The following is a 27,383-nucleotide window of genomic DNA, read 5'->3' as shown; positions in this document are numbered from 1 at the left end:
ATAAAACTTCATAAGTGTTTTGGAAAAAAATGGTATTTTACTTGTTTCCAATAGGTGTGTGGAGACAGTCTGTTTCCCATGCTTCATCTTGCTGCCCTTCCCCTGACTGCAGAGGGCTCTTTACTCTATTACCCTGACATTTCAACAATAATGTCCTTTGGGTGTAATAGCTAATGTCTTCTCCTGGCAGTGATTGACTGAGCCTACATTAGTGCATCTTTGGAGAAACTTTGGTGTCACAGAATTCTCAAACAAGGGATGCTTGTGGCTCTTTCTGGATTTAGGATTATGATTTGCGGGTGGGGGAATCCCAACACCACTGCACCTTCCCAGTTAGGAAGTCAAGAGGACTATTTGCATGTGCCCTCCAGATACAGAGAAGACATATTGAGTGGGTATCAACACCGCACTCAACCAAAAAGAGCGGTGCCTCAAAATGCTGCCTGTAACAGGTGCAGTGAAGCGAATTTTAATGTAAACTTACATTTGAATGACATTTTACAGGCTGTGTGTTCAAAAAAAAGTTCAGAAACATCGCAGGTCCCATAGAAAACAGACTCCAGTTATAATCAGAATTGTCATTCACTTCTCTCCTGATTGTCAATCTCTTAGTTAACCTAAATAGCAAAACCAAATTCACCAAAGGTCATCTGAAACAGGTTGCAGATAAAAAGTTGTTTTAGGGATGACTTACTTCTGGTACTTTAGACTTAGAACACCTTTTTTTCCTGTCCACAAAGAGTATTTTAGATTTTAAGCTTTAGTTCACTTTTATGCACTTGACAAATTTATTGAGCACCTACTATGTGCCAGACATGATCTTAGATAGTGGGAATGTAGGGATGAACAAGGGCAAGCCCTCTCCGTATGGAAGGTACATTTGAACAGCTCGCATGCTTGTATCTGGAAGGGAAGGGGTTTTATAAATGGAAGAACCGAGGCAAGGAAATTTGGTGACTTGCCCAAGATGGCAACTAGTAACTATCAAACCTGGAATTTTACCCCAAATCATTTAAACATTGATCTCTTGTTCCAAACAAATGACTAAAGAATACTTTAAGTATATGGGTCAGATATGTTTTCATCTGCAGCTCATTTCTTATGTCCTAGATGAGTGCTCTGCCCTCACAGCACCAGGGTGCTAGGGATTTCCTGAAAATTCTAATCATGTTTGCAGAAGTGCACCTCTGCTCAGCCTTCCTCTTTGCTTTTCTGCCAGTTTGTCCCTGACAATCTTGAGCACACTCCCCAACCTTTTTCAAAGCCCTTGCATGCTTCTTTCTGCAAGCCACACTGCATTTCTCCCTATTCTGGTTTCTTGTCTCGATCACTGTTTTCATTCAGCCAAGTACAGACATCTATGGGCCATTGGAAATTCTGCTTCAAAACCTTGAAAATTAGGAGCTTAACTGAATTAAATCATAAAGATTTTTTAAAAGCTCTCCTTCGGTAGTGCTTGTGTTTGTGATTTTTACATTTGTCATTTACCTTTCTTTAGCCACACTATTGTCAACAAGCATGACCACCTTTTCTTGTTATGTGTTATGTCAAAATTGTAGCCATTAAAGAATACCTGTTTATGTCCACAAGCACAAAATTTCCTAATAGCAAACATCTATTTTATCAAGGAAGTCTGGGTAAATAGGAATGCTTTTCAATCTAAGATGCAGCTCTCTCTTTCAGTAAGGATAGTTACTTCAGTCCTCAGCTTCTTCTTGGCTTTTCCTCTGATGCTGAAGCAGGTACATTACATGTCTAAAGCACTCACCTCTTTCTTCTCCCCATCGCCATGAGAGAATTTGGATAAAAAGAGGGTTCGAAGGAACTGTCTTCTCTCTGAGGCTATTGTAAAAAATTTTCCATCTGTGGGGTTTTTTGTTTTTTTGTTTGTTTTCCAGTTAGGAAGAGTCTAAAAGATAAGATGGTACTTAATTTGATAACAAAGATTGTATTTGATACCGCTTTGCTTGCCCTTCCCCTTCTTTGCCCTGTTCCATTGGTGCTCCTTCAGTATGTGCTTAGTGAGTGAGTCGGTGCTGTGGGGAAAAAAGTGTGTCTATAAGGTCTCAGAATGTAAATCAGAGAAATAAGAGGCAAGCAGGACCTTTCCTCTGCTTGGTCTTCTCATGTTGACCAAAATTCCCACTATGAATTAGAAGCCCTCTTTTGAATTAAGGCATTTATTTGTCAAAGCTCCCACTGAATCACATATTTGGGATAAATGTTCAATCTGTTACTCGATCAGTCCATTGTTTCTTCTTCTAGTCCTGTTAGCAAAGGGCAGAGCCCTGGCATACTGGGGCTCAGGATCCAGAACGTTTCTAAATTGAGTAGGGTTGGCAGAGTTTACTGAAGTGTGGCAACATACTATCAATGGCATCAGAGACAGTTTTAGGGAAGACCCAGATGGAACCTTACATAATATTGAAATGCCCTGTGTGAAAGTTAGTTTCTTTTAAAATCTCTCATTCTCTAGCTTATCTCTTTTGGCAAAGCATGGAGAGGCAAGAGTTGATAGTATTATTTAGTTGATAGTGTTATTTTACTGAAATGTTATTTTCATTTTTATGGTTACTAGCCATTATTGCAAGTGATAACAGTAATGGCATTTTTTCCTTTCAAAATATTTCCTTTCAAAGTAGTATAGTGTGTCAATTTAAGAAAAAAATGTTACTTAAATCATAGTACAAGATACAGAGGTTTGTGGCAGCAATTAATTATATGGGTGACATGAGAAAACTGATTCTTGGCAACCACTGGAGTAGGGAAATGCCATTGAGAAATGCCATTGCCAAAGGCCCCCACTAGGGAAGCAAGCCACAGGCAGTCATAACCCAGTAGGGTGATGGCTTCCAGATGTAGAGTTAGAGGCTGCCTTGGAAGCTTAGAAGGCAAGGCCAGGGGAGAACCCTTATGTGGCTTATAATGTGGTGCAATCCCCGTTTTCTCTTCTGTCCGAAGAGGCAGTGTGGTGGGGCCCAGCTTTTGCCAAACTGGTGTTCTTCTTATCAGAGAAGGTAAGGAGTGCTCTTCCACAGGGATAGGGGCTGCCATAGCATCCTACAATGCAGTGGCTTGTTTGAAGTACGTTTCTCAGTCGGACCTGCTCAGGGAATGCTTTTGTCACTGGCCTGATAAAAATGCTCTTCTGAAAAACATCTGTTCACCAAGAACCTGGACTTCGCAGCCACAGGACATCATCCTTTTTGTGAATTAGAGCTATTTATTCTACTTTCCTCTTTAACCCCATTTTCATCCATTTGTATGACAGTGAGTCACTGTGCATACACTCTGTGCATATGAATTTTCCAAGTAGGGCTGCATTAGAAATAGTCTGTTAGTTAATGCGATCATATTGTTAACTCCCTGCCTGGAGTTTGTGGAGCGCCTTGGTTGAGCTCATATTGCCTTTGAATGGGCACCGGACACCCTTGCTCCAAATTCTGAAATGGAAATCAGACTCATCTCCCACATGCAGCAGCCGAGTGATAGCCCAGCTAGAGGAAACCATCTTAGTTAATCAGTGCACTCCAAGGGCTGCCAGGCAATTCTTTTCCGAGAAATCTGTTGATTATCAGGGTTTGACCCAGACCATTGCTGAGAGAAAGTTCATTTTATAACTTCATGATTTTCTTCCCTCCTGCTTTCTTTCTAATGGCCTTGCTTTTCTATTTCATTTCCCAATCCTGAGCATCTGAGATTAAAGAGCCTCTTTTTATGGAGTGTATGCTAAAGTGCTCTGTTAGGCAATATATTCATTACCTGGAGTGAAATGGCTTTTCACAGCCAGGCAGCCTTCTTAGCTTCCCTGCTAACTCTATATTTAAGGATGTCACTCCTTGGGTTTTGCTGGGCAATGGCTCTGTGTCAACTAGTAAAGAAAGAGAAAGAGCATGTGTGTGTGTGTGTGTGTGTGTGTGTGTGTGTGTGTGTGTGTGTGTGTTGGGGAAGGGGAGCTTTAATACAGCTAATGAGCACATTTCCATTTTTCATTTTCTTCAGATGTTCAGTGGCTTCCATATGTCTGCTGGGTCCAGTTGGGCATGAGTAACCTTGGGTTTGCCTTTGATGGAGGACATGTGAATCCACTGCATCTCTCACTAGTGTTTATGCCTGAGATCCAATCTGGAATTGCTTTGGAAGAGAAGGAAGGGGAGGAGGAAGAGCAGGAAGAGGAGGAGGAGAGGCTTAGTATATGTGTGACTGTCACCGCCCCTTTAACAGATATACTGGGCTGTCAAATGACCACCTACCTCTGAGAGATGCTCCCTGGTGGCCTGTGCCATCAATATGCCTGTCAGATATGGTCAAGTGGGTTTGAAGCTAGTCCCCGTTCCCTTTTCAGTGACAATTTATTTTTTCCTCAAGTTAAGGTTTGGTGTGTGTGTGTGTGTGTGTGTGTGTGTCTCAGAGAAGAACATTTAGAAGACCCAACACTACATTGTTGTTCCTCAGTGGCCATTTTTGATGTTTTCACTATTTGGGAATAAAAAAGAATATACATTCAATTTAGGAAGACCCCCTAATCTCTGGTTCTACAGACCAGCTTCATTAGATAAGGTTGCTGAATTCATGACTGCTTCCTCTGCTCCCTGGAGATAGCACATTAGTACCATTGTCAGTCACAGTGGAGCTTAACAACAGCTGGCTGGGGCTGTGGCCCAACAGTGGAGAAGCAAGCATTAGATTGGTTTTATACATCTCAAATGTATCCTCCTCCCCACCCCTGACAACACACCGAGTGGAGGGCTGCTTTTGTGTCTTTCTCAGTGGAAAGGTTTGCTACTAGTAGGCAAAAGCAATATTTCAACTCTCATAAAATCATTGCAGAATGTCATGTATGTCCAGAGAGAACATCATTGCTTTATTTGTGTTCTTCATTATTTGCATGGTTGCGTTCAAACTGGAAACTTGCACTGTAATTAAGCAGTACTTTTATTTATATTGGAAAGTACGTAAATTGTTTGTCTGTGGCATTCCCTCCAGTTCCCTTGGAAGAGTTGCAAATCCTCTTGCTGGTATAAAATTAAAGACCAGTAAGATGACACTCGAGTAGGATGAGATGCAGTTTCAGTGAGCTTAAAGGGAAATTTTCCAAAGGCTTTCAAAGGCTTGCAGAAAATCAGAAGTAGACAGCATTCTCCATACCTGCAGCCTTTTAAGAAGAATGGTTACAGGTGCTGTGGACATGACATTGTAGACCCGTCGACCCACCAGGCTTTTACTTCAGAGATTATTTTTCTAAGACAAACCATGCACAATAGGATACTGGAGAGAACCGTTAAAATGGTGTGTGGTATACTTTTGTTCAAGGGAAGAGCTAAATGCGGATTGGGAGGAAAACAAGGCAATCCTTTATACTTTTCTTAAGTAAAAGGAAATTACTGACTGATACCACTAATTTTTTTCCCCTGAAATAAACTGTTTTTTATTTTTATTGTTTTTTATTTTTCTCAATAGCACCATCATCCATTGCTTTGGTCCAGGCTAAAGAGGTTACCAGATACAGTGTTGCCCTGGCTTGGCTGGAACCAGATCGGCCCAATGGAGTGATCTTAGAGTATGAAGTCAAGTATTATGAGAAGGTATTAATTGAATGAGCAAAGTTCTGCCCTCCCTTTCTTTTTTTAATTTTCTTTCCCTCCCTCCCTTCCTCCTCCTCCTCCTCTTCCTCCTCCTCCTCCTCCTCCTCCTCCTCCTTCTTCATCTGGTTTTTGGCCAATTACAAACCCTGAAATACCAGTGAATCTCAAAGCCAAATGCAGTTTGCTTCATAATCAAATCCAATTATGAATTTTATGTATTAAGTTGTTATCTTCAAAAACAGAAAAAAATACATTGCATTCTAATGTAGCTATAATGGTTTCTTTCTAGTAATGGAATTCAAAACAGCTAGTTCTAATCTGTAACCTTCTATCAGGAGAGTGACTCATAAAAGATGAAATGATGATCTGCTTAAGTAGATCACTGCTATTCAGAATCAAGGTGTGGCTTTTGATGACTTTTAATAGAAAACCAGGGAAGAAAAATTATATTCTTCTGCCTCTTAAAGTTATAGAAAGCCATTATTTTTACAAATAACTTTTCTCCCTTGAAGGACAGAATTCTGAAGGGAGCTATTTGCATTCGAAGTTGTCTAGAAAAATGAGCAATTTTTTTTTCTCTTTTTAAAGATAATCATTTATTGGCTTCCTTATTAAAAGCAGAAAAAGGGGAAGGGTTTTTTGTTTTTTTCATTGAAACCAGATTACAACATTTTTGACATTTTCTAGACAGAAAAGTAGAAAAAGACAAGGGACTTTCTTACAGTTATTTCTGTTAAATTGCTGTGTGTGGAGTGAGAAAAGCCATCAGCCATCACCTAATTGTCTTTTCTAAAAAAGATCATGAGTAAAGATCTGAATGTGCTCAGTGTCAACAATGACCATACAACAACCCTACATTTCTTTCAACATCTAGAAATAACAGTAGTACTTCTAACATTGAAGAAAATGTAGTGTTTAGAGAGTTAACCAAACTCCATTTTCTTTCAGCTTCTGAGTAGATTGTCATGGCTCCTTTAATTTTGTGCCTAGATAAGTGGAGGATTTCTTTTGCCATCTTCCTCTATTTTATCTTTCCACAATGTAGGATCAGAATGAGCGAAGCTATCGCATTGTCCGGACAGCTGCCAGGAACACTGATATCAAAGGTCTGAATCCTCTGACTTCCTATGTTTTCCATGTCCGGGCCAGGACAGCAGCTGGTTATGGAGATTTCAGTGAGCCCCTGGAGGTCACAACCAACACAGGTAAGAAGTTCTGAAGTTCTTTTGACCATTCAGAGCAAGTCCTATTGCAGGAAAATTCAACGTGTTGCATATCATTTTTGGTTAGGCAAACATTTTGTTGCAATGAACAATGACTGTAACTTGGAAAATGTCATGCTATTTAGAGAAGAGCATTTTAAAATAATATTATTTGACCTGTTTTTTCATGTGATTGAAAAAAAGTCTGTTTTGTTTGTTTTCAGCATTCTATAAACCATGAGAAATGAGATCACTGAACCAATTGAGAGTTGCATAGCTAGGAAATTTTCCTCCTGGGAAGACTGGAAAAAGGGCCATTTTTTTTTCCCTTTCCTATTTATTTCTAGGAATCTTTTTAAATCAAGTCAGACCATTTTTGTTTGTTTGTTTGTTTGTTTGTATGTGTGTGTGTATTAAAGCCCTTTTGGACAAATATATCAACTCTTTCAACATTGTGAGTTGGACCAACTGGTTGATTAAGTAAAAAATATTAACAGAGGGTGTACCCATCAATAAGCAGGTTACATAAGATATCTCCACATCCATAATTAACTAATCAAAATTGAGCCCAGTTGATAAGGAGATGGTGGAGTAGAATTTTTGACATCAGTTCTAGAAAGTAATTATATTCACAAATAATTAAATAAATAAAAAAAGAACAAAAACAAAAGCAGAGGAGAAAGTACTCCAGAATTACATTGGTAGGGGTTTGACATCCTTTGGGATTATCCTGGAAGCCTTCAAGGAGGAAGTGGCCTTTGAACTGGACACTAATAGGCAGGTTTTTGATAGTTTTGGGAGGTGTGGGAGGGAGAGGAACATTCAAAATTGCTTGTCCTTTCTGAAATTTTCCACTAAGGAATGCATCAGATTTTTATGTAAGAGTTAGGAGTAAGAGAAGAAAGGAAAAGAAGAAGAAGAAGGAAAAAAAAAAAACAACCCACCTTCCTGGTGATGTTTACCACAGGATTTAATAAGAATCTTCTGGTTGAATTTTTTCATGCAATTATGAAAAGAATGCCCTTGTCTCATTAAGGCTGCCTTAGAAAACGCTGTGGCATGAATACTTAATGAAGGGCAAAGAGTCTGTGAGCATTCTAAATGGCTTCAGACATTTGAAACTTGTGACCCAGTCAGAAGTGCTCCCTCTTAGGACCTTCCCAAAGGTGATCCTTTTGTGACTGTCTTTACCAGTGCCTTCTCGGATCATTGGAGACGGGGCCAACTCCACAGTCCTTCTGGTCTCTGTAGCTGGCAGTGTGGTGCTAGTGGTCATCCTCGTCGCAGCTTTTGTCATCAGCAGGAGGTAAGCACTTAAGCCACTCACTGAACCACCCTCCCTTCTCAGTTTTTATGAGGGAGCTTTTGTCCCCTCCACACAAAGCTGAGGCTTTGATTAGCATTATAAACACAACATTTGCATCTCAAGCCCCGTTCTCTTGGCTTTGATCTCCCCACACCCCTCCTGGAGCTGCTGACTGTACCCTGGTGGGAGCTCTCAGAGTTGAGAGCCTGGAAAGACCCAACTAATTCCAGGAAACCAAGCTGCAAAGCAAGCCGGTGGGAGACTTCTAGATGCTCTAAGCTGTAAGGTGTTACATTTATATGTCTCTTAAGCTTGGACTTACTGCCAAAGGCAAAAAAGAGAAAGCCTTATAAAAATTGGGACCAAAATTTGTGCTTGCCATTTGTCAGCTAAATTACTTAACCACTTTGAGTCTTGGTTTTCCTTTTATTAAACAGGGGTAATGATATCTGCTTCAAAGAGTTATTGATGGAGACATTTGATAGACAAAGTAGATAATATGGCACACAGTAGGTGCCTCAGCATTTCCAGACAGTATCCATTGAGTACACTGTAGGCATAGCATTATTCTTGGAAATAAACATAAAACAGCCAATTACTTAGTCTCTGTAACTTTACAATCTAACTTGAAACTTTAAAAACCATCTAGAAAAGAAAGAAGTAAAAATGGTTTGGCAGCATATTCCTTTGAAGCAGCTTTTCTTATTGCTGTTGCCTCCATCTGCTTATTAGTACTGCCTGGAGCCTCTAGAGGGAAAGGGGTGGGAGGGGCGGACATCTGCTCTTCTTCAACCTGTGCCCACATCTAGGCCTTCTTTACCTCCTGTGAGCAAAGCTGCCCCTTCTCTGATCTCATGCCTATACCAACCACTGTTTCACAAGGTGAGGCTTTGGGGAAAACAAACAAACCCACAAAAATGCACAACCTAAAAATGTCAAAATGATCCTCTTAACCATAAACCTTTTATGTTAGGGAAGAGGAAAATGATACCCAGGAAGATGTCGTACTTGTCCAGAGTCATGACACTGGCCTCGTGGCAGAGCTTCTCTAAGACCCCAGAAGCCATGCCGGGCTCTCAGGCCACTGTGATCTTTGGCTATTTCCAAATATGCCTCTTGGCAAGTGACCATGCCTTTCCCTCGCTTTGGTGATACATTATAATTAAGGTGATGACCGTATAGCTTACTTTGCCTGGATATGGTCCCAATTGTCACATGTATTTATTAATATCACTCTCCAAAATGCCTATTGTATAGAGATCAATTTTGGTCACTTTAACATAGTATAGAACAACTCCTCATGGTGTGTGGGAACCTACATTTGTCATCCTGCTAGCTTTTGTTGGTGCAAAGTCTAAACTAGATAAGTTTGATCAGAGTATCTCGTTCCATCCTGAAGAAGTTAAATCTACCACAACTCTCATCCTTGTTGCTATAATGCACATGTCCATGTATACATGCCTGATCCATCCTATGTGATGGTACATCTTGGCCTTCGGACACTTCAGCTGGCCTGAACAGAGCTTGAATTTCCAGTGTGCTTTGCTTCCCTGGCATTGATTTTGGAAGTAAATCAAGATGGGCTGCTTTCTTGTCCATTGCCATTTGATTTTGTGTATGTATATACCTGCCAGGCATATAAACACTTGGGGAATGGTATGCATTAATATATATCCATCTGAGAGTGGGAAACAGGGGTCAGATGGGGGAGAATAAAAATTACAGAGCATTTCTTTCATTATTACATATGTCTGCATTTGAAAATTTCACAGTATATATAAATAACTTCTGTTATCAGAAAATGTAGATGTTTAAAGGTCTAAAAATAGAAAACCATTATTAATTATCTTAACTTCTAAAAAATGTTTGGTTGAAATCCTTCACCATGTGATTCGCAGAACCATTTGAGACAACTCATGTTACCAGGAAGTGGGTCTCTTCTTGTGTCTCCACCTCCTCTCTGATGTTGGTTGGAAGCATTTTCTAGTTGTAGTTCAAATTTCTTGGAGATTTACCTTTTAAAAAAATAATTTAAGTTGCCCTGAATATAGCAGTCAAACCAGAGTCATAAGTCACCTCATTATAAGTTTCTCTTGGATTCTCTTCTGCTTGGATGAAAAGGAAGGGAAATGTAATGCAGGAAGACAAGTTTATTAAAAGCCATAGCTCCAGAAAATAGCATCGCAAGCCTGATGACTTAATTTCCTCTCGGCTTTTATTGATCACTTTATTATTTAAGGCAGGATTGATAGCAGGATGCATCGGATTTCCAATTATGAGTCCCCACCTTAGAGAATTGAGCCTGTCGAGTTACCCAGCGATGATTCCTGGCCCTTCTTCCCCATTTAAAAAAAAATGTCACTTCCCAAGGCTGATAAACACTGCTTGGTGATTGGTCCTCAATGGATCATTTTTTAGAAAATGAAATGTCAACCCCTTGCCCTCCTATTGATTCTGCTTTAGTGTCGGCCATAAAGCTGTCATGGGAAGGCTGCCGGGAGCCAGGTAGCGACAGGTCTTGCTGGGGCGGATGCACACTCAGCTGATTCTTCTTCACACGCAGGCGTGTGCTTTGTCATGTTCCTCGGCAAATGTTGAAGTGGGACAAGAACAGGTGAAGAGAGAGGAGACAGGTCTTGCGGATAAAAGTCTGGCCCATGCTTTTAGTGAGAGTGCAAGTGAAAGATGGTCAATGGTACCCCCAAAGTAATCTCGTCACACTGCAGCCAGCAGTCCAGGAAAGCAACAATGAGACTCCCTCCCCTGGAAAGTGATGGGGCTGCTGCTGGCTTCTTAGAGCCACATAATATTGATGGCATGATGGCTGCTAGAGACAGACCCCTTACAGAGTGATCCCCCCCCCCGCCCCCCGCCCCCGGATCCAACACTGCTGATGACATCTGAGGGTTTTAAGATGGGCAGGGACCCACAGGGTGAGTGAAAGTCTGACTACCTCAAAGAGAAAGTCTATTTGGTGCTAATTTGTCCTTTAACAAGAGGAAACGGCCTCAGGCTCACAGCTGGTATCTTACTAGATTTTTTTTTTTTTACTAGTAATTGTGTCATTTATTTCATCACATTGGGATTATGCTAAGAAGCCTGAGCTTTAGGCAAGCCAAAGCAAGCTTCAATTTTTTTTAATGAAAAGATCCACATTTTTCTTTTGGCTAACTTGGATGTGTAAACATGTAGGGATCTTAGTGACAGTCCAGCTACTAAGTTTATAAACTTTATATATTTAAAATGATATGTTATGCCAAGTACGTTGACCATGATATGCTGTATGTTTTTACCGCCCACATTATGTTAAGCAACTTAACTTACCTTTTTTATAGGCGTCTTTGATTAGTATCATCCCCATCAATCCAGTGATATTTTAAGGATTCTGTCAGCTTTTTGGAGAAGACAATTGTACTTGCTAACTGGATTGTTTAGAAAGTGCAGCAGTTCTTGTACACCCCATGGGATGCTATCCCTAGAAATGTTACTGCAAACCACAAATGCACATTCTCTTAGCAGACAGCCTCATTTGCCCATTTGCCTATAGGTACATATTTGTAAACTCTACAGTGCAACCACTTTATTGTTTTTTGAAGTGATTTTTGGAAAGACTATTAACAGTGACATTATAAAATGCAATGATGAAGTCAGAACCTTTAGGATGAATGATGAAATGTGTTAAATTTTTCTGACACTCCATTCCCCTTTATATTAATGATTTAATTGGGTTTCTTCCAGAAGCATCACAAATAGTATTAATTTGGGTTGCTTTAGGCTAGTATATCTTCCCCAAATAGTACTTTATTGTTCGAGTATGAAAATCCCTTTTAAGAAAGGACCAGAACACGGGATAACTCTTTTCTAAGATCAGAAAAAGTATCGGCTGATAATCGAGTATAGCTGCTTTGATACTGACCTTCTGATGATGGCAAGTGACTCTGGGTTTCCATTTATATTAGGGGTATAAAGTACTCCTTTTACCTGAATTAAGAAAAAGAAGTGAATTGACTTTAAGAAAAAAAAAGAAGTGTCTATGACAAAATTTATGGGGGAGTTACACCAATGTTTCTTGTTTAGGAAACTGAGGAATTCTACCACTGCCATCTCGTATATCAGGAACTTGAGGACTAGAGAGGCGGTTAAACAATTAACTGAACCAAGGTCACACAGTTGGTTAGTTGCTTGATCCAGACAGGAATCCATCTCTCCTGACTTCCAATACTGGCATAGATAGATTATTTTAATGTCTTCTTAACTGGAAATTTGACCTACATCAAAAGCTAACATTGACAGTTCTATCATACCAAAATTGTAAGAGTCTGTCAGTGATGTTAGTAATAGTTGTACTCTGTGAATTAATGTCAAATCTAATAATGCATACTATAAAGTCAGACATTGCAAGTTGGTTTTGTCTTCTTAGGAAGGTTAAGATTGGCCACTTTGAAGCCAACTGTTCAAGTAGTGCTAAACCAGTTACCATTCAGTCTGTATCTGCCTTTCCCTGGTGTCCTCATTGGAATATTATGATCACGTAGGAATGAATACACTTAAATGGTAGCCTAAATTGGCTCTGATGAAGCCATGTAAATTCATACAATTAGGGGCAGATGGTACTGCAGGAACATTTCAGAACGACCTTCCTGCAATCGTACGGTTCAATTCCAACCATTTCAAAATGTTGCTTGTGAAGAACATTTAGCCATCATTTGGTTCAAGAACAATGACAACTTAAGGAAGGGAATAAAGAAGGATGGCTTCTATGAATCATCATGAGTGATGCCACTGAATGCTAGAAAGGGTTCTCCTGGACCCGGCTAGTTATGACCTTGCCTTATCTTCTTCAATCTGCACTTTAGCTGAATAAATTACTTACCTTTTACTAATTAGTTTTGGAACAGTGAACCACATCAATCAAATCCATTCACTTGGTCAGGGAAGTTAGTATTTTAATAAAAGCTGGGTTTCAGCTGCACCCCTGATCTCTCCCCTCCACTGTTTGGTTTGTTTTATTGAGGATAGTCAAGGTGCCAGGAACAACACATTGGTTGGGAGGGCAGCTCAGGGGCTCCTGCTGATCCTCAACAAAGTATGTTAATACCCTTATTGTGCCTCCCTTTGACAGAGGGAGGGCTTAGCTCCTTGGCTTTCAAAGTTTCACCTGCAGAGGAGACGCTTTTCTGTGACTCCTGCAGTTGAAAGTTTCCATGTTTCTTTCTGGAGCATTCGCTAAGCAACCACTCCCCTCCTTGCCCTTTTTAAATCAGCTTGCCCACATCTTAATAATTAAAAATTCTTCAACAAAGGTTTCCTTCTGCCATTCAGGTGATCTGCCTCGGAGATCAGTACGGAGTTAGCACATCTTGGGTCAGCCAGCCTGTGGTTTCCTCCGGGCTGGCTGACCCAATAACACACTTCAGTGGGCTTGCTTTCTTGGGACAATAAAGGCCACATTGTCCTACCCTGAGACAAGGAGAAAGGGTCATCAGGTGACAAAGGTAGAGCAGGACCGAGGCATTTGAGTTTTCAAGGTATTATTAAAAAGCTAATAGGCTACAATTAGCCTTTGAACAATAATTCCAGTGTTTCTTTTCCAGCATTCCCTGTACTTTTGTAGGGTCCTCTCCTCCGAGTCACACTGCAAAGTAAAGAAGTTTTGCCTCTAATTTAATTCCCCCTCCAGGTTTAGGAGCCTGAGGAAAGGATGGACATGTCAGCCTTATAATTAATGATCCCTGCCATTTTGCATTTCCTTCGGCTTAGCACGTATTTAATGAATGTGCTAGATATGAAACAGATAACCCCACCCCTGGGCAGCTTGAGGCCCCTTGTTTCTATAGGTGCAGACCAGCGTTTTTTTATGAGCTTAATAGGTACCAAAGCTCTCCTGTTGTATGCATTTCCCCTCCCCTGCCTCTTTTTAAAGGAGAGATGTTCCAATCAGTACTGGAGATCTAAAGTGGTTTAAAAGATATACTTGTAATTTTAGATAATGCTTTTAGGAGCTCTGATAAGATACAATCTCTGAGGCTGCAGGATCCTATCACTCCCTTGGGACGAAGCCAGGAGGAGTTTCCCTGACATGAAATGTTGTTTTCATGGTCCCTGACTTAACACTCCTGTTTCCTTTAAAAGGGGAAGGGTAGAGAGGTTTGGATGGGACTATATCTTTCTTACTAAAGTTTGGTTGCAGCATACTTAAACTTGCTTAGTTTCCTTGATGAAGAAGTGGATTTTGAGAGCAGAGTGGAATACAATTTAAGTGGATTTACTGATATAAAATGTAAAATTACTTATCTTTAACTCTCATGCTATCGTATAGCTTCATCTGCACTATGAGAAGTATGTGAAGTGTGAGCCAGATCAGGGCAGACACACTCCAGTACTTGCTGAGAGGGTCATGGGTGAATCTCTTCCCTGCTGCACCCATTCCCTTGTCTGTACAGTGGGATTGAGTGTGTGTGTGTCTGCCTGATTGCTCTCATAGAGTTATGGTGAAGATGCAACTAAATAGTAGATGTGAAGACTGTTCCAAAAGTGAACTACAAACTAAAAAGACAAACTGTCATTTGGGACTGAATTATACATGCTTTGCCTTAACTATCGTAACTGGGTCTCTGTTTACTAAGCTGCTTCCTGCTTTGCAAACAGTTAGGGGAGGAGTAATGAGAGCACTTTGAAACGTTAAATACAGTGCAAAAGTGCAAGGTGTTATTATTTGCAAGGGAATTACACACACTGAGGGACATCTGTTGGCTCTGAGGGGCTGACTGTGGAGCTGGCTCCTGCATTGCTGACAATGAGGAGAGGAATGCGGGTGAGAGGCCTGGAACATGTGACCGTGATAGGGCTGCCTCTGTCCTCGCCTGGCTTGATAGGTTCTCCCTTTACATGATCATCTGCCCTCTCTACTTGTTCACAGTCAGGAATTGGTTACCAGATTCCAACAGGACCACACTGGCCTTCGGGGAACCTTTGTCACCTCAGAGCCTCAGTTTCCTCATATGTAACAGTCTTGACTGATCTCTTTAAAGCTCTGAGAAAATACAAAACGATTATAAACTCCAATGTCAACTTGACATTTTTGACAGAAACATAAATGTACGCATTGTATGCATTAATTTGGTCTCATCTTTCCAAACTTTAAAGATCTGTAATAGCAACTGAGTTAATTTTTCGATTTCTTTATGTGATATTTATACACATATATATGCACACACATCCTATATATAAAAGCCTAATATGCTAAATATCCGACTGTTTGTTCAACCATTAGACCAGTCACTATGACGTGCACTGACCACTAGGGGGCAGATGCTTCGACTGGTGGTTTAGCTTGCTGCTGGGGTCCAGCCAATTGGGACTGGGAGAGATGGGTTAGACACGCCCTGGAGCCCTCCTGCAGCTCCTCCTCAGCCCCGATCATGCACCAGTTGGGTCCCTCAGCCTGACCTGCTCCCTCTAGCAATCCGGGATCCCCCAGGGGATGTTGGAGAGCCAGTTTTGGCCCATTACTTGCAGGCCAGGCCAAGGGACCCCACTGGTGCAGGAATTCATGCACCAGGCCTCTGGTACATATATAATGTATTAAGACTACTGGCTTAAGTTTTATATATAATAAAGATTTCTGATTCCCAAAACTTTATAGCAAAGCCAGATCTCACTCCTAGAGGGTATTTGGAAAAATAGTGAATGCCAACTGCAAGGCCATACACCATTTTTTGGAAAGAGAATTAGACTACAAATGAAAACTTCTCGTTTTCACTTTTGCAAATTTTCTACAAACTCTTAAGGAATGTAATCTAGTACAAAGAAAATATTTACCCTTGAAAGTTCCATTAATAATTGAGGATTTTTGTATGCAGCAGCTGAAACCAATAACCACAAGACTATTGCTGTAAGAATATCATATAATATGATAATGAGTTACCTATCACATACTGAACATTATTGCTATTTGATTTATGCAACATTCTTCCATGGAAACTATTCTAACTTAGAATACATATGTGGAACTTAGCCAATAAATTTATAATCTATCTTCAATAATATACATTTCTTTGAGGATTTGAAGTTGTAATTTTTTATAAAATATTTGCTTTATCACCTCAGTTTAATATAGTGGTTAGGAGCAGAGGCTCTGCACTCTGACCACTTGTGCTGGAAACCATGATTCACTAAGAAGATGACAGATTATTTACCTTGTTAGTTCACTTCCATGAACCTCAGTTTTCTCATCTGTGAAATGCTTGACATATTATGGTTTCAAAAACTTATGTTCTTTCAGCTTTTGAAATTTGTTTTCTATTTTAATATTTTTAATAGACGGAGTAAATACAGTAAAGCCAAGCAAGAGGCAGATGAAGAGAAACATTTGAATCAAGGTATGAAACATTGGATTAGAAATAATTTTAGTTTTAGACCATGTCTCCTGTTTTCAGTTTAGAAATGTCTGAATAATATTCACATAGCTGTTCATATTAGATTCCTTTTATAGGATTATCTAAATAATATACTTTGGGGTATCAAACTGAAACAGGTCAATGGGGATTCTTGAAAGTGAGATTAAAGATGGGGGTTGGGGAAATTCCTTTAGAGCCTTCCCCCCCCTTCCCTTTTTTTCCTTCTTTTATCCTCCACTTTGAAAAGGTATTGGTCTAGCTCAGTGGTCGGCAAACTGTGGCTTGCGAGCCACATACGGCTCTTTGGCCCCTTGAGTGTGGCCACGAAGTTTCAATTGCACTATACGTGCGTGCCCGCACGTGGTATTTTGTGGAAGAGCCACACTCAAGGGGCCGCAGTTTGCCAACCACTGGTCTAGCTGGCTCATTTTTGTAGTTGGGTGGCAATAAACAGGTAACAAATTTTTTTTTTCACATTTGAAGGTAACAATTTTGGGGAAGGAATAAGGAATTGAGCTGTAATTGCTATACCTCCTCTCCCCCCAATATGTAGAATTCAGGACCATCAATATTTCTTTAGTGGATTCTAGTTCTTTTGATCCAAAAGGGATCAATGAATAAATTCAAAGAATTGGCTCTAGAATGACTTGAGGAAGAGACAAGACTCTTAAGTGGACAGAGGTTGATAACCCTTCAGGAACACTGTTCATTAGAAACTCTGAGATGATAGCACAGTACTCTCCATCTGCACTGGCCAATATGTTAGCCAACAGCCACATGTACTGTTGGATATTTGAAAAGTACCTAGTGTGAAGGAGGAAGTAAATTGTAAATTTTATTGCATTTTAACTAATTAACATTTAAATAGCAACATGTGCCTAATAGGTCCCCTATTAGACAGCGCCAGGAGGTAAAAGGAAGAGAGAGGCTAGCAGTAGGAAGAATAATCTTGAGAAAGATTTTCTTGGGTGAAGTACCTAAAGTCATAAAGGCTATGTAGGGCTTGACAACGTTTTATTATTTACCTTGTTTTCTTAAACATTTTTTAATTTGCACGATGTATATATTTTTAAAAACAAAAATGTAATTTTTCTGTGATAAGGACAAGACTGACAGGCCCCAAAAATCAAAAGGATTGGGACATTCATTGTCTTATACCCTCTCAGTGCCCCAGAGCCCCAGGAGCTCAGGCAGGGGAAGGAGAGGTGTGAATGCCAGCAGAAAGTTCCCAGGAATTATAGTGCATCCCCCGGTGGTTCCAGAGGTCACATTCTGAATTTTTTTGCAAGTGGCTGTGGGCTATGGCTAAATTACACTTTCTGGTATTCAAACCATTCACAGTTAGGCTACATTTCCTTAGCTAAAGCTTCCAGGTGAAGCTTCAATGTCTTTACTTTTTCCCAAAACAGAAAAAAAGTGGAGATCCAATGGAGAGGCTATATTCTCAAATCAATTTGCTGAGATGACCCCTCTTGTCTATTTTAACCTAGGTTTAATCTTACTTTGTTAATTGTTGGTCACATATTTAATTGGTCCAGATATTGGGCAAAAGGGTGACACCATGTAGACAAGGCCAGTTGAAAAAGAAAGTTCTTATTATCTCACTAAAGGAGGATAGCTGGAGATGGGTAAGATAAGGACAACTGATGAGGAAACAATATTCAGTTAACACATTCCAAATTTCCTTATAGAACTCTCATTTTCTCCCTGGGATGAGTTGTTTTTTTAAAAAATTTGTCCTTGAAGTGTGAAGATATTTCAGGAAGTCAGGGGAGCTCCAGCCTCTTAAGTAGTTAACGATTCTTTGTTTATGCACTAATGACAACCAGAGCAAGAATTTAAACATTGTCATATGTCTACACCAAGTCTGTTTTATCGTGCTAAGAAAACGTTCCCTGTGCTAAGTATTTGTAGACTTAAGTTTATTAGTGGCTCCTGAGAAGTGTTTGGTCACTCTATCATGTGTCTATTACTTAGGTGTTAGAACTTATGTGGATCCCTTTACATACGAGGATCCCAACCAAGCAGTTAGAGAATTTGCCAAAGAAATCGACGCATCCTGCATTAAGATAGAAAAAGTCATAGGAGTTGGTAAGTGTCTCTCTAATAAACCTATTTTCTTTGTGGGTATTAAATATCCATATATGATTATATAAATGCATATGGGTGTATTGTGCGTACATATCTATATGTAAATATCTGTGAACATGACATTTCCTGGCTTTATGTAAAACACTAACACTGTGCCTGGCGGGTAATAAGCACTCAACAAATGTTTGCCATTACTCTTTCATCTTGAATGTGTTTCTGGTCCACAGTCAATTCTTTTTCTCTCCCAAAGGTGAATTTGGTGAAGTCTGCAGTGGGCGTCTCAAAGTGCCTGGCAAGAGAGAGATCTGTGTGGCCATTAAGACGCTGAAAGCCGGTTATACAGACAAACAGAGGAGAGACTTCCTGAGTGAGGCCAGCATCATGGGACAGTTTGACCACCCGAATATAATTCACATGGAAGGCGTCGTCACCAAATGTATGCAGGTCACTCCCTTTACAAAGCCAAGTTAGAAGTTCCTGGCAAATTAAACACACATTTCTTTCCAGGGAAATGACAGATGGAGCAGCCCCACTGATTGCTAATAGGAGGAAATCAGTGCAGGACAAGTCATTAATCTTGTAGTCAGCTCTAAATGGGTCTATGGTTTAGGCTGATACCACTCTTTCCAAGGCAGCTTGTGTGAGATTTTAGGGAAATTAATATTGCAGATTTTTGGTATGCCTTGCCATCTTTCAGATCTTTGCTAGACCCAACTGACTGTCACAAGGTAGGCACAAGCAGATGGTAAGCACAATAAATTTTAAGTACTTTTCATATAAAACACAACAAAAACCTCACCACACCTTGTGCTCGAGGCTTCAGTTCCAGATGCGGGGAGTGGATCTTGGGAATCTTTATTAGGCTGGGGGATTTGCTTGTCTGCTCTGCCTGATTTATGGCTGCTGCAGTTCAGCACCCAGTTACAGTAACACCTGGTTGAACTTTCCTTTTTTAGTCCATTAGCATTCCCTGAGCCTGCGAACCACGCTTCAGTTAAAACACAACACAGCTCCACAGATGTATTTTACAAAGCAAACCCTGAATGCATTGGTGAGGCTGGCTAAGACCAACTTATAAAATGCCACATGGACAACGCAGCTGAAGTGGTTATTACTGAAGGTGGCTCTGTTCCAGGAGCCTTAGTACCTCCTACAGTTCCTACAAGTCAAGGATCCTGTAAGCCTGGGACTATGGCTCCGGGAAGCCCAGGGTGCCTCTTACTTGATTGGAGGTGCCTGAGAAATGCATCCTCAGACATCGTGGATAAAGTGGCTGCTCCAACGGGTGAAGGGAAGGAGGGAGGGTTGGTTAAATATTAAACATTGGACATTAGACCTGAGGCCAAGGGGGAGGTCTGACACAGGGCATAAAATCTTTAAGAAGAGAAAAAGAGGTTACTAAAAAGTGAGAAAGTATACACTAGTTCAGAGGTCCCCACACTGAAATATGCATCAGAATCCTGAAAAACGTGTCAAATCAGTTTCCTGAACCTCGTCCTCAGGTGGGGTGAAGTCCAAGAGTTCAAATTTCAAGCTGTAAGATAAGCCAAAGGTGCATGCGGTTCCTGGGACCACACTTCAGAAACCTGCATTTAGCCCAGTGACCTAAGATTTACACGCTGGCTAAGCAGGTGGCCTTGACTCGTTGCTCAATATTTCAGTTTCCTCACCTGTAAAATAGAGATAACATAGAACTTGCCTTACAAGGTTATTTTGGCTGTATTATTTAGGGTGGTTAGCATAATGCTTGGCACATAAAAAAACAAAACAAACTCTAAGTGTTAGCTGGTGTTATCATGTCTTAAGAAGTACATCTTCCCCCATCTTCAGAATTCTTCAGAAAAAGGATCTTTAGGGAGAAGGATATACAGTTTTTCCACCTAAGGTGAAAGCTATAATTAGCATAGAATAGCTCTATTTGCTTTTTAAGATTAGTTTTACAGACAGGATATTTTTCTGTTGCCTGTGGCCTTAGGGGCTGTCCAGGGTCCTTCACTACTTTAATTAAAAGATAACATTCCGTCTAAATACTTCTGCAGGTCCAGTTTCTCAAAAGGAGGCTCTGTTCAGCTTGGGGTGTTTTTCCTGCGGCAGACAGTGATTTTCACAGCACCTCTGTAGAAGAGAGAAGAAACAGGGGATCTTTGTGTGAAAGTCCCACCGTGCCTCTAAAACCCACAGCTATTACAGCTGTAACTGTTATAAACGACTGGGTGCATTTGCATAATGCAGTTGTCACTGAATTAAAATGATTTAAAATTTCCACCAGAGGCGCTGTCCCCTCCCCCCACCTCTCCCCTAGCCACCCGCATCCCCCTCTGTTCCAGAGAAGGACCCACTTCCACCCATGAGCCCAGCCTAGGCCAATTTTATAAGCCCCTTTGCTTCTGCAGATATTCATCTTTATTTCTCTTGTAGAGCTCATAAAGATTCTGACAAATGGATACTGTTAATAAGCAGAAAAAGGAATGTAGAAAAATTGTGAAGATGGTGCCAACAGTCGGACTAGGGAGGTGTGAGGGTGAAAAGGTGGCCTGGAAGAGTGTGAATTCATTACCAGCAGTTACTTGAGTAACTTTTTAAATTGACAAGGAGACTATAAATTCTCCCCACTACCCCCCTGTCTTTTGGATCCTCCACTCTCTTCTCCTGCATCTCCAGAGGGTCTGGTGAAATGGAAGTAGGTGTTAACGCTCCACCAGGAGGGTCACCCTTTCTCATGAGTTGACAAAGTATCTTTTGATTGAGGCAGGTTAATTAAAACTCATTTAGATGCATTTGTGTCTATCTGGAAGACTGGGGTCACAGATATAGAGGGTAAATGAAGCTAAGAACTAAGAGCTTCCTGTTTAAATTGATGGCGAGTGGAGAGGTGGACAGGGACCACCCTCACCCTCTCCAGCCAAGGAGAGAGACTGGAAGTGGTTTGACTCATCCTTCAGTCTTCACCACGATTCCTGCTTTTTCTGCCAGCTTTCATTCATCACTTGAAATTAAAATCTCCAGGGTATTGGTTTCTAATCCAAAATTTTTGCTTCAGAAAGATTTCTTAGACAGAACACCAAAAATACAATCAAAAAACAAATTGATAAATTGTACTTTGTTGAAATTAAAAATGTCTGTTCTTCAAAATTGTTGCCTCTGAAACAAAGATGTGTCCTTTTCCCTTCACCAGAACAGTCTACTCTGATAGGGGTTCTGGGTGGGAAATGTGTTTGTATGGAATAATTTTGGGTGCTTTTCAGCAGTGACATATCCCAGCCCATTTTCCCTAAGTCCAAACAGTCCACAATTACATCAATGAAAGTGTGAATATTTTTGATTTATTATCAAACTAACATTTTATTTTCCTCTCAGGGAATCTTTTATGTTCTCTTTCCTCTAAAGCTTCCCTTAGTAAAATATCGAGGATTTATGCCCCCTCCCTCCCTACTCCCACAAATCCCCTTTAGAAAAAAGGAATTTCAGACCTTGAGTCCATTGCCAGCGATTAAGAAACTAAAGAATGGTTCTAATTTCCTAAGGTCCTCAGAAAGAAAACTAAAGTGAAATAAAAATGGTGTTTCTCTACTTCCCCAAACCTTAACATGATTTTGATTTTTTTTTTTTTTTTTTTCCAAAAAGAGAGAGAGAGAGAGAGGATGGAGTGGAGAGCAAGAATGTTCTAGTACTGAATTAAGAGTGCTGTCTAGGATGAAATAATTTAATGAACTTTTTCTGTGATTTTGTTGTTGCTGACGTTGGTGGCTTAAGGAAACAAATAGAATAAGTTTATTTATAGAAAGGGAAAGAGAGACAAAAAGGATACAACCCCTAATCTGAGCAAGGAGAAGAAAGAAGTTAATATTGTTCATGCTTGATCTTTAAGATGTGTCCGAGCAATGAAGTCATCAACATAGCTACTGCTTTCTGAAACTTGGGTTTCTCCAAATAAGTAAAAAAAAAAAAGTGTCTCTGTCCATTGATTCCTTTAGTATCACACAAGTGGTTCTTCTGGGGACAAAATTAATTAATTATCCTAAAGATTTTTTTTTTCCGCCTTTAAACAGGCCTGCTCATTTATCTTCTTCCCCTTTGGCTTGAGAGAGCAATTATCCACTCATGTGCTCCCTGGGTACCAGAGGCCACTTTAGTTAAAGACCTTGTCAACAAGCCATGCAAAGGGTTAACCTTCCAGATGGAACTTAAACCTACTCGTCTTTTTAATATTTCATTCTAGCTTTCCACAGCTGAGGCATAAGCTTGGCTTGTTTTAATTAAATTAGATCACACAAGACAGGTGTCTTGGCAGTAAAATTGTGCACAGCCCATTTTTATCTCATTAACTGCAGTGCTCATCAAGGGTTTGTGTTTTTCTTTCTCAAAACTCTAGGTAAACCAGTGATGATCATAACAGAGTACATGGAGAATGGCTCTTTGGATGCATTCCTCAGGGTATGTGACTGCTTTACATTAAACCCAAGAATGTTGGTATTCAGAAAACTCTTACAGACTCCTTGAATCCATTGTATTTGGTGGCATTTCTTAATGGGGCAAAGGAAGAAGGGGAGAAATAGAGAATGATGTGATTTTTAAAGACTATTAGATAATCCATTTATTTGATTTATTCTTATATTGTGGTACTGTTTGAGTCTTAGATTCCTTACAGTTGGATAATTTCCGTCTGTCACAGGAAGCAAACCCAGCTTCTCAGATATATTCACTTTACTAGTGAATTAGTGACTTTGGTCAAAAAGGCCCAGAAATAATGTTTAATTTGATTGCATACTGGATACAGCTATCAAAAAAGATTCAAGTAATAGAAATGTTTGGTAAACATTAATTTGGCCTAAAGCTAATGAGATTGTTCCCCATTCCTTTATATGCAGAAGAATGACGGCAGATTCACAGTCATTCAGCTGGTGGGCATGCTTCGTGGCATTGGGTCTGGGATGAAGTACTTATCTGATATGAGCTATGTGCATCGAGATCTGGCTGCACGGAACATTCTGGTAAATAGCAACTTGGTCTGCAAAGTGTCCGATTTTGGCATGTCCCGAGTTCTTGAGGATGATCCGGAAGCAGCTTATACCACAAGGGTAAGGAGGATTTACAACCTCTGGGTTTTCACTCTGATGAAACTATTCCACTCTGCTTGCTTTGATGCTTAAGTCCTTTGTGATTACAATAGGCTCATCATCCTTCAGGGCCTCTTCAGAGCCATGCATCCAGTTTTGTACCATGTTTCCTAGACAGGGATTTTGAAACAGTCTCTATATGTGCAACCACTTTACAAAGCCACAAAGTAGCCCTTCACTTATTGTATTTTTTTTTACATTTTTCTTCCCCTTCCTCCCTCCCTCCCACCCTTCCTGCTTTCTTTATTTTTTTTTTTAGGTTTTCTATTTGGTTCTTTTTTATTATTAAAAATAACCTTATTTTAAACAGCACAGAGCATTGTTTCTAGCTGTTTGGCTACCAGCTCTGAGAGTGTATATACAGGATTTATAAAGCATTTACACTATGCAGGGTTTTCCAGTATCTAATGGCCTTCATTTTACTACTGGTAGATAAGCCAGGATTAGAGGGCAGTTAAGAGTTATCAGTGTACAGTTAATGGCTGTGCTATCTTAGCTGGGCCATCAGAATATAAGATACTAATGGAATAAGCACAGAATCATAAAAGTTATTGGCCATTAGGGCTGACACTGTTAAAATCAACATGAAGCAGACAGTTACCAGGCATTTAATGCTTACATTTTGCATCTGCAATCCTAAGCATTGGACTTTTTTTGTTTGTTGTCTGGTTGGTTATTGTTTTTTTCTTGTATTGTTCAGTTTCTTTGGTTCTAGTTTTGATTCTTACACATATCTTCTTTTGAATTCCAAGTGCTTTCATTTAGGAAATAATGCATCTTTGTGAATACTGGGGATCTTTTATTTTGTCCCAGTAGTTAGAGAGAAATTAGAGGAGCCTTCTAGAATGATACATTTACATAGATAAAACCTTAGCCAAATATTTAAGGAAGTCAGAGGCAGCCCAAGTGTCCTGTATGTCACACGTTTAAATGTGATACACTAAGTTTTCAGAGTAAATGACAGTGAATCAGTGCAATTGCCAGTACAATGTATGTCCTGTTTATAGTAGCCCTAATAAAGCAAACTTTTAAATGATGGCCTCTTGAACAGCTTAAGGGTATGAATTCAAGTTGAATTAATTTCCCTGGATGGAACTCTAGGAAATATGAAACTGTATTTAAAAAGACATTTGGGGGGTGGGGGGGAGGAGATAAAGCATTTTTAACAGTCAATTGCTTTACCAATTTTGCAGGTGTTTTCTTTTTTAATTAGATGGTAACCAAAATCCTGCCCTCACTTTATTAAAGTCGATAATGGCTCTAGCATCTGCCATTATTTGGCTTCCTCTAAGAGCCTATTTATTGTTCTCTTCTAGCTGTGTTAAGCATGTTTCTCATACTGTGTAAGAGTAGAAGGAGAATGTGAATGATAAAAATTTTAACTTCTTAGTTCATGATTTTAGGAGCAAAATTAAATATTGCCTTTGTGCTGCTGGGTGACAGAATTTAACAAGAAGTCAAAAGGAATATCAGCTGCACATCTATTGCTATGCCATAGCTAACACATACCTCCTAAAACCTGAGATTCCTTTTCCTCTACAACATCTCCCTGAGCAGAGCTTAGATGATAGGTAGGCTTTTTAAAAATAATTAAACCGATTACTTGTTCACTTCCCTGTGACAAAAGAAAACATCTGAGGAAAACTGTCTCTACATGGAAGACTTTAGTTAAGATAAACAAATCTCTTGTTATTGTTTGGAGAGCTATCTCAGGAATGCTTTTGTCCTGCTTGGCAAACATTAAAGACATTCAGAATCACAAATGGCACATCAGTAAAGTACTTTGGGAATAACTTATGGCTCGAATGTTCATAGGGTGGCAAGATTCCTATCCGGTGGACTGCGCCAGAAGCAATTGCCTATCGTAAATTCACATCAGCAAGTGATGTATGGAGCTACGGAATCGTTATGTGGGAAGTGATGTCGTATGGAGAGAGACCCTATTGGGATATGTCCAATCAAGATGTGAGTCTTTATGTTCTGAAATATATGCCTTAGCATTGAAATTCAGGAAGTTTCGCATTAGTGTATGATGGAGTGCTTGTTGAGCTTGAAATGATACATTAAACTCAGGGTTCTTAATAAAAATGTGTCTAGTAATATAGTTAAACCTTATGGTGGTAGATTTCAAGGACCAAAATTACTATAGCCTCAGTGTTATCGTTTGGGAGATGGATCAGATAGGTAGATTTAGATAGATGCATAGAGTCGTGACATGGAGCAGTATTTGAACTTGGATAACTTCCAAATTCATACTGAAACAAAATTAAACTTTGAATTTGAAGAAAATGCAAGGATATATGAAAAACACACATTTCACATGTGATAAAATTGACATGAAAGGTTTATTTCAAGAAAACTAGTGAATATTTTAAAGCTGACAGAGTTGTAATTAGAGCTTGCCCCTTGAGGACTCTAAAATAAAGCTTCACTAAATGACCCTTTGTAAATTATGCACATCCCTTTAAATGTACCATCTGGACTACTTCGTAAGGGAGTATCCACAATGCCTGCAATTTCAGTAAAGCATTCAATAATGACACTAATAAGATTCCAGAGTAATAGAATTTAATTACAAACATCTCCAGTGAGAAAGGGCCAAAAAATGAAAAGAAAAAACCTTACAGCAGTGGGTTCCTAGAACACGTATTTGCTAATCCTGGAAAGGTTTTAGTTCTGGGGTTGGAAGTCAGATCACAATAAAATGAACACTCTTTGAACTTTAAAAATTATTTTAATATATGAGGTAAAATATTAGCACAGAGTGTTTATAGATTCATGGTATTTAATATCAATAGAAATTATATTTTAGGAAAAGTCATCTTTTAAAAAATTCTCTCTGAGGTGGAATGTTACCTGACCATCTGTCATGTCCTGAAACACAGGGACTTGCACAGCCTTGACAATTCAATGAAGAACCAGGTGTACTTAAGAAGCAGAATGCTGTTGCCTTATCAATAAAAGGATGTTCAGCGCAATAGCGAAGCTAATGAACTCCATGTCTAGTGGGGCAAAAAGAATTCCCTAACCAGATTAAGAGGAATGGTTGTGTTGACATTGGATTATCTGTAAATTGTAAAGGAAGGTTGGTAGCAGATGGGAGGAAAGACAGCAGCTAGCATAACTGATAACTGCAAACTGGAAAAGGCTGTAGAGGTGAAGGGTGTGCAATCTATTGTTTGATGTGACTATGCTATTATGCATATACCTTCAAGTACCTTTCCTGTAGCAACATTTGGTTTAGGGTTAGAGATTTTTGGAGGGACAAGGACAAACAACCTAAGTGAGTAAGTAGATGTGAGTATTTACTTATTTAATTATTTTATATTTAAACTTTCCCCTTTTTTTCAATTGAGAGTCATGGCCAAATGCTCATACAGCAGATTGTCTAAAGATGTTGTTAGTTTCCCTGCCCTAAGTATTTTTAGAACCTGTAGTCTTGATAGTATCTATATTATGTTAATCATTTTGGTTGTTTTAAATTTTTAGTTGTCTGGCTTTATCCCTGAAAAAGCATCTGAAGCTGCTTTTCTCTGCAAATAACATTGATCTAGCATTCATGTGTATTTGTGTTCGTGTTGGATTCTGTGTAGAACAGGAATCAATAGGAAATGTAACTGGAAAATTACTTTGCTGAGTAGAATTTGGCATATGGTGAATGAGTCAAAGTAGCTGTTGAAAAT

The 27,383-nt window shown here is 39.6% G+C and overlaps 1 protein-coding gene across 3 annotated transcripts in view; it reads left to right on the top strand.

Moving 5' to 3' along the window:
- Positions 1-27,383, top strand: part of EPHA4 (EPH receptor A4) — a 134,651-nt gene that overhangs the window by 95,002 nt on the left and 12,266 nt on the right. For all 3 annotated transcript variants that reach the window (XM_070422231.1, XM_070422232.1, XM_070422233.1), the window contains exons 6-14: positions 5,461-5,585; positions 6,631-6,790; positions 7,982-8,093; positions 16,416-16,474; positions 18,470-18,583; positions 18,834-19,019; positions 22,956-23,017; positions 23,452-23,661; positions 25,516-25,665. In XM_070422231.1, coding sequence (XP_070278332.1) covers positions 5,461-5,585; positions 6,631-6,790; positions 7,982-8,093; positions 16,416-16,474; positions 18,470-18,583; positions 18,834-19,019; positions 22,956-23,017; positions 23,452-23,661; positions 25,516-25,665 — 1,178 coding nt within the window. The remainder of the gene's footprint in view (positions 1-5,460; positions 5,586-6,630; positions 6,791-7,981; positions 8,094-16,415; positions 16,475-18,469; positions 18,584-18,833; positions 19,020-22,955; positions 23,018-23,451; positions 23,662-25,515; positions 25,666-27,383) is intronic.

Source organism: Myotis yumanensis, unplaced genomic scaffold (assembly GCF_028538775.1).
Source record: "Myotis yumanensis isolate MYYU_CA2020_CCGP unplaced genomic scaffold, mMyoYum1.0.hap1 SCAF_8, whole genome shotgun sequence".
Classification (NCBI taxonomy): domain Eukaryota; kingdom Metazoa; phylum Chordata; class Mammalia; order Chiroptera; family Vespertilionidae; genus Myotis; species Myotis yumanensis.
Note: the sequence above shows the minus strand (reverse complement) of the source record. Positions and strands in the feature narration are given on the sequence as shown.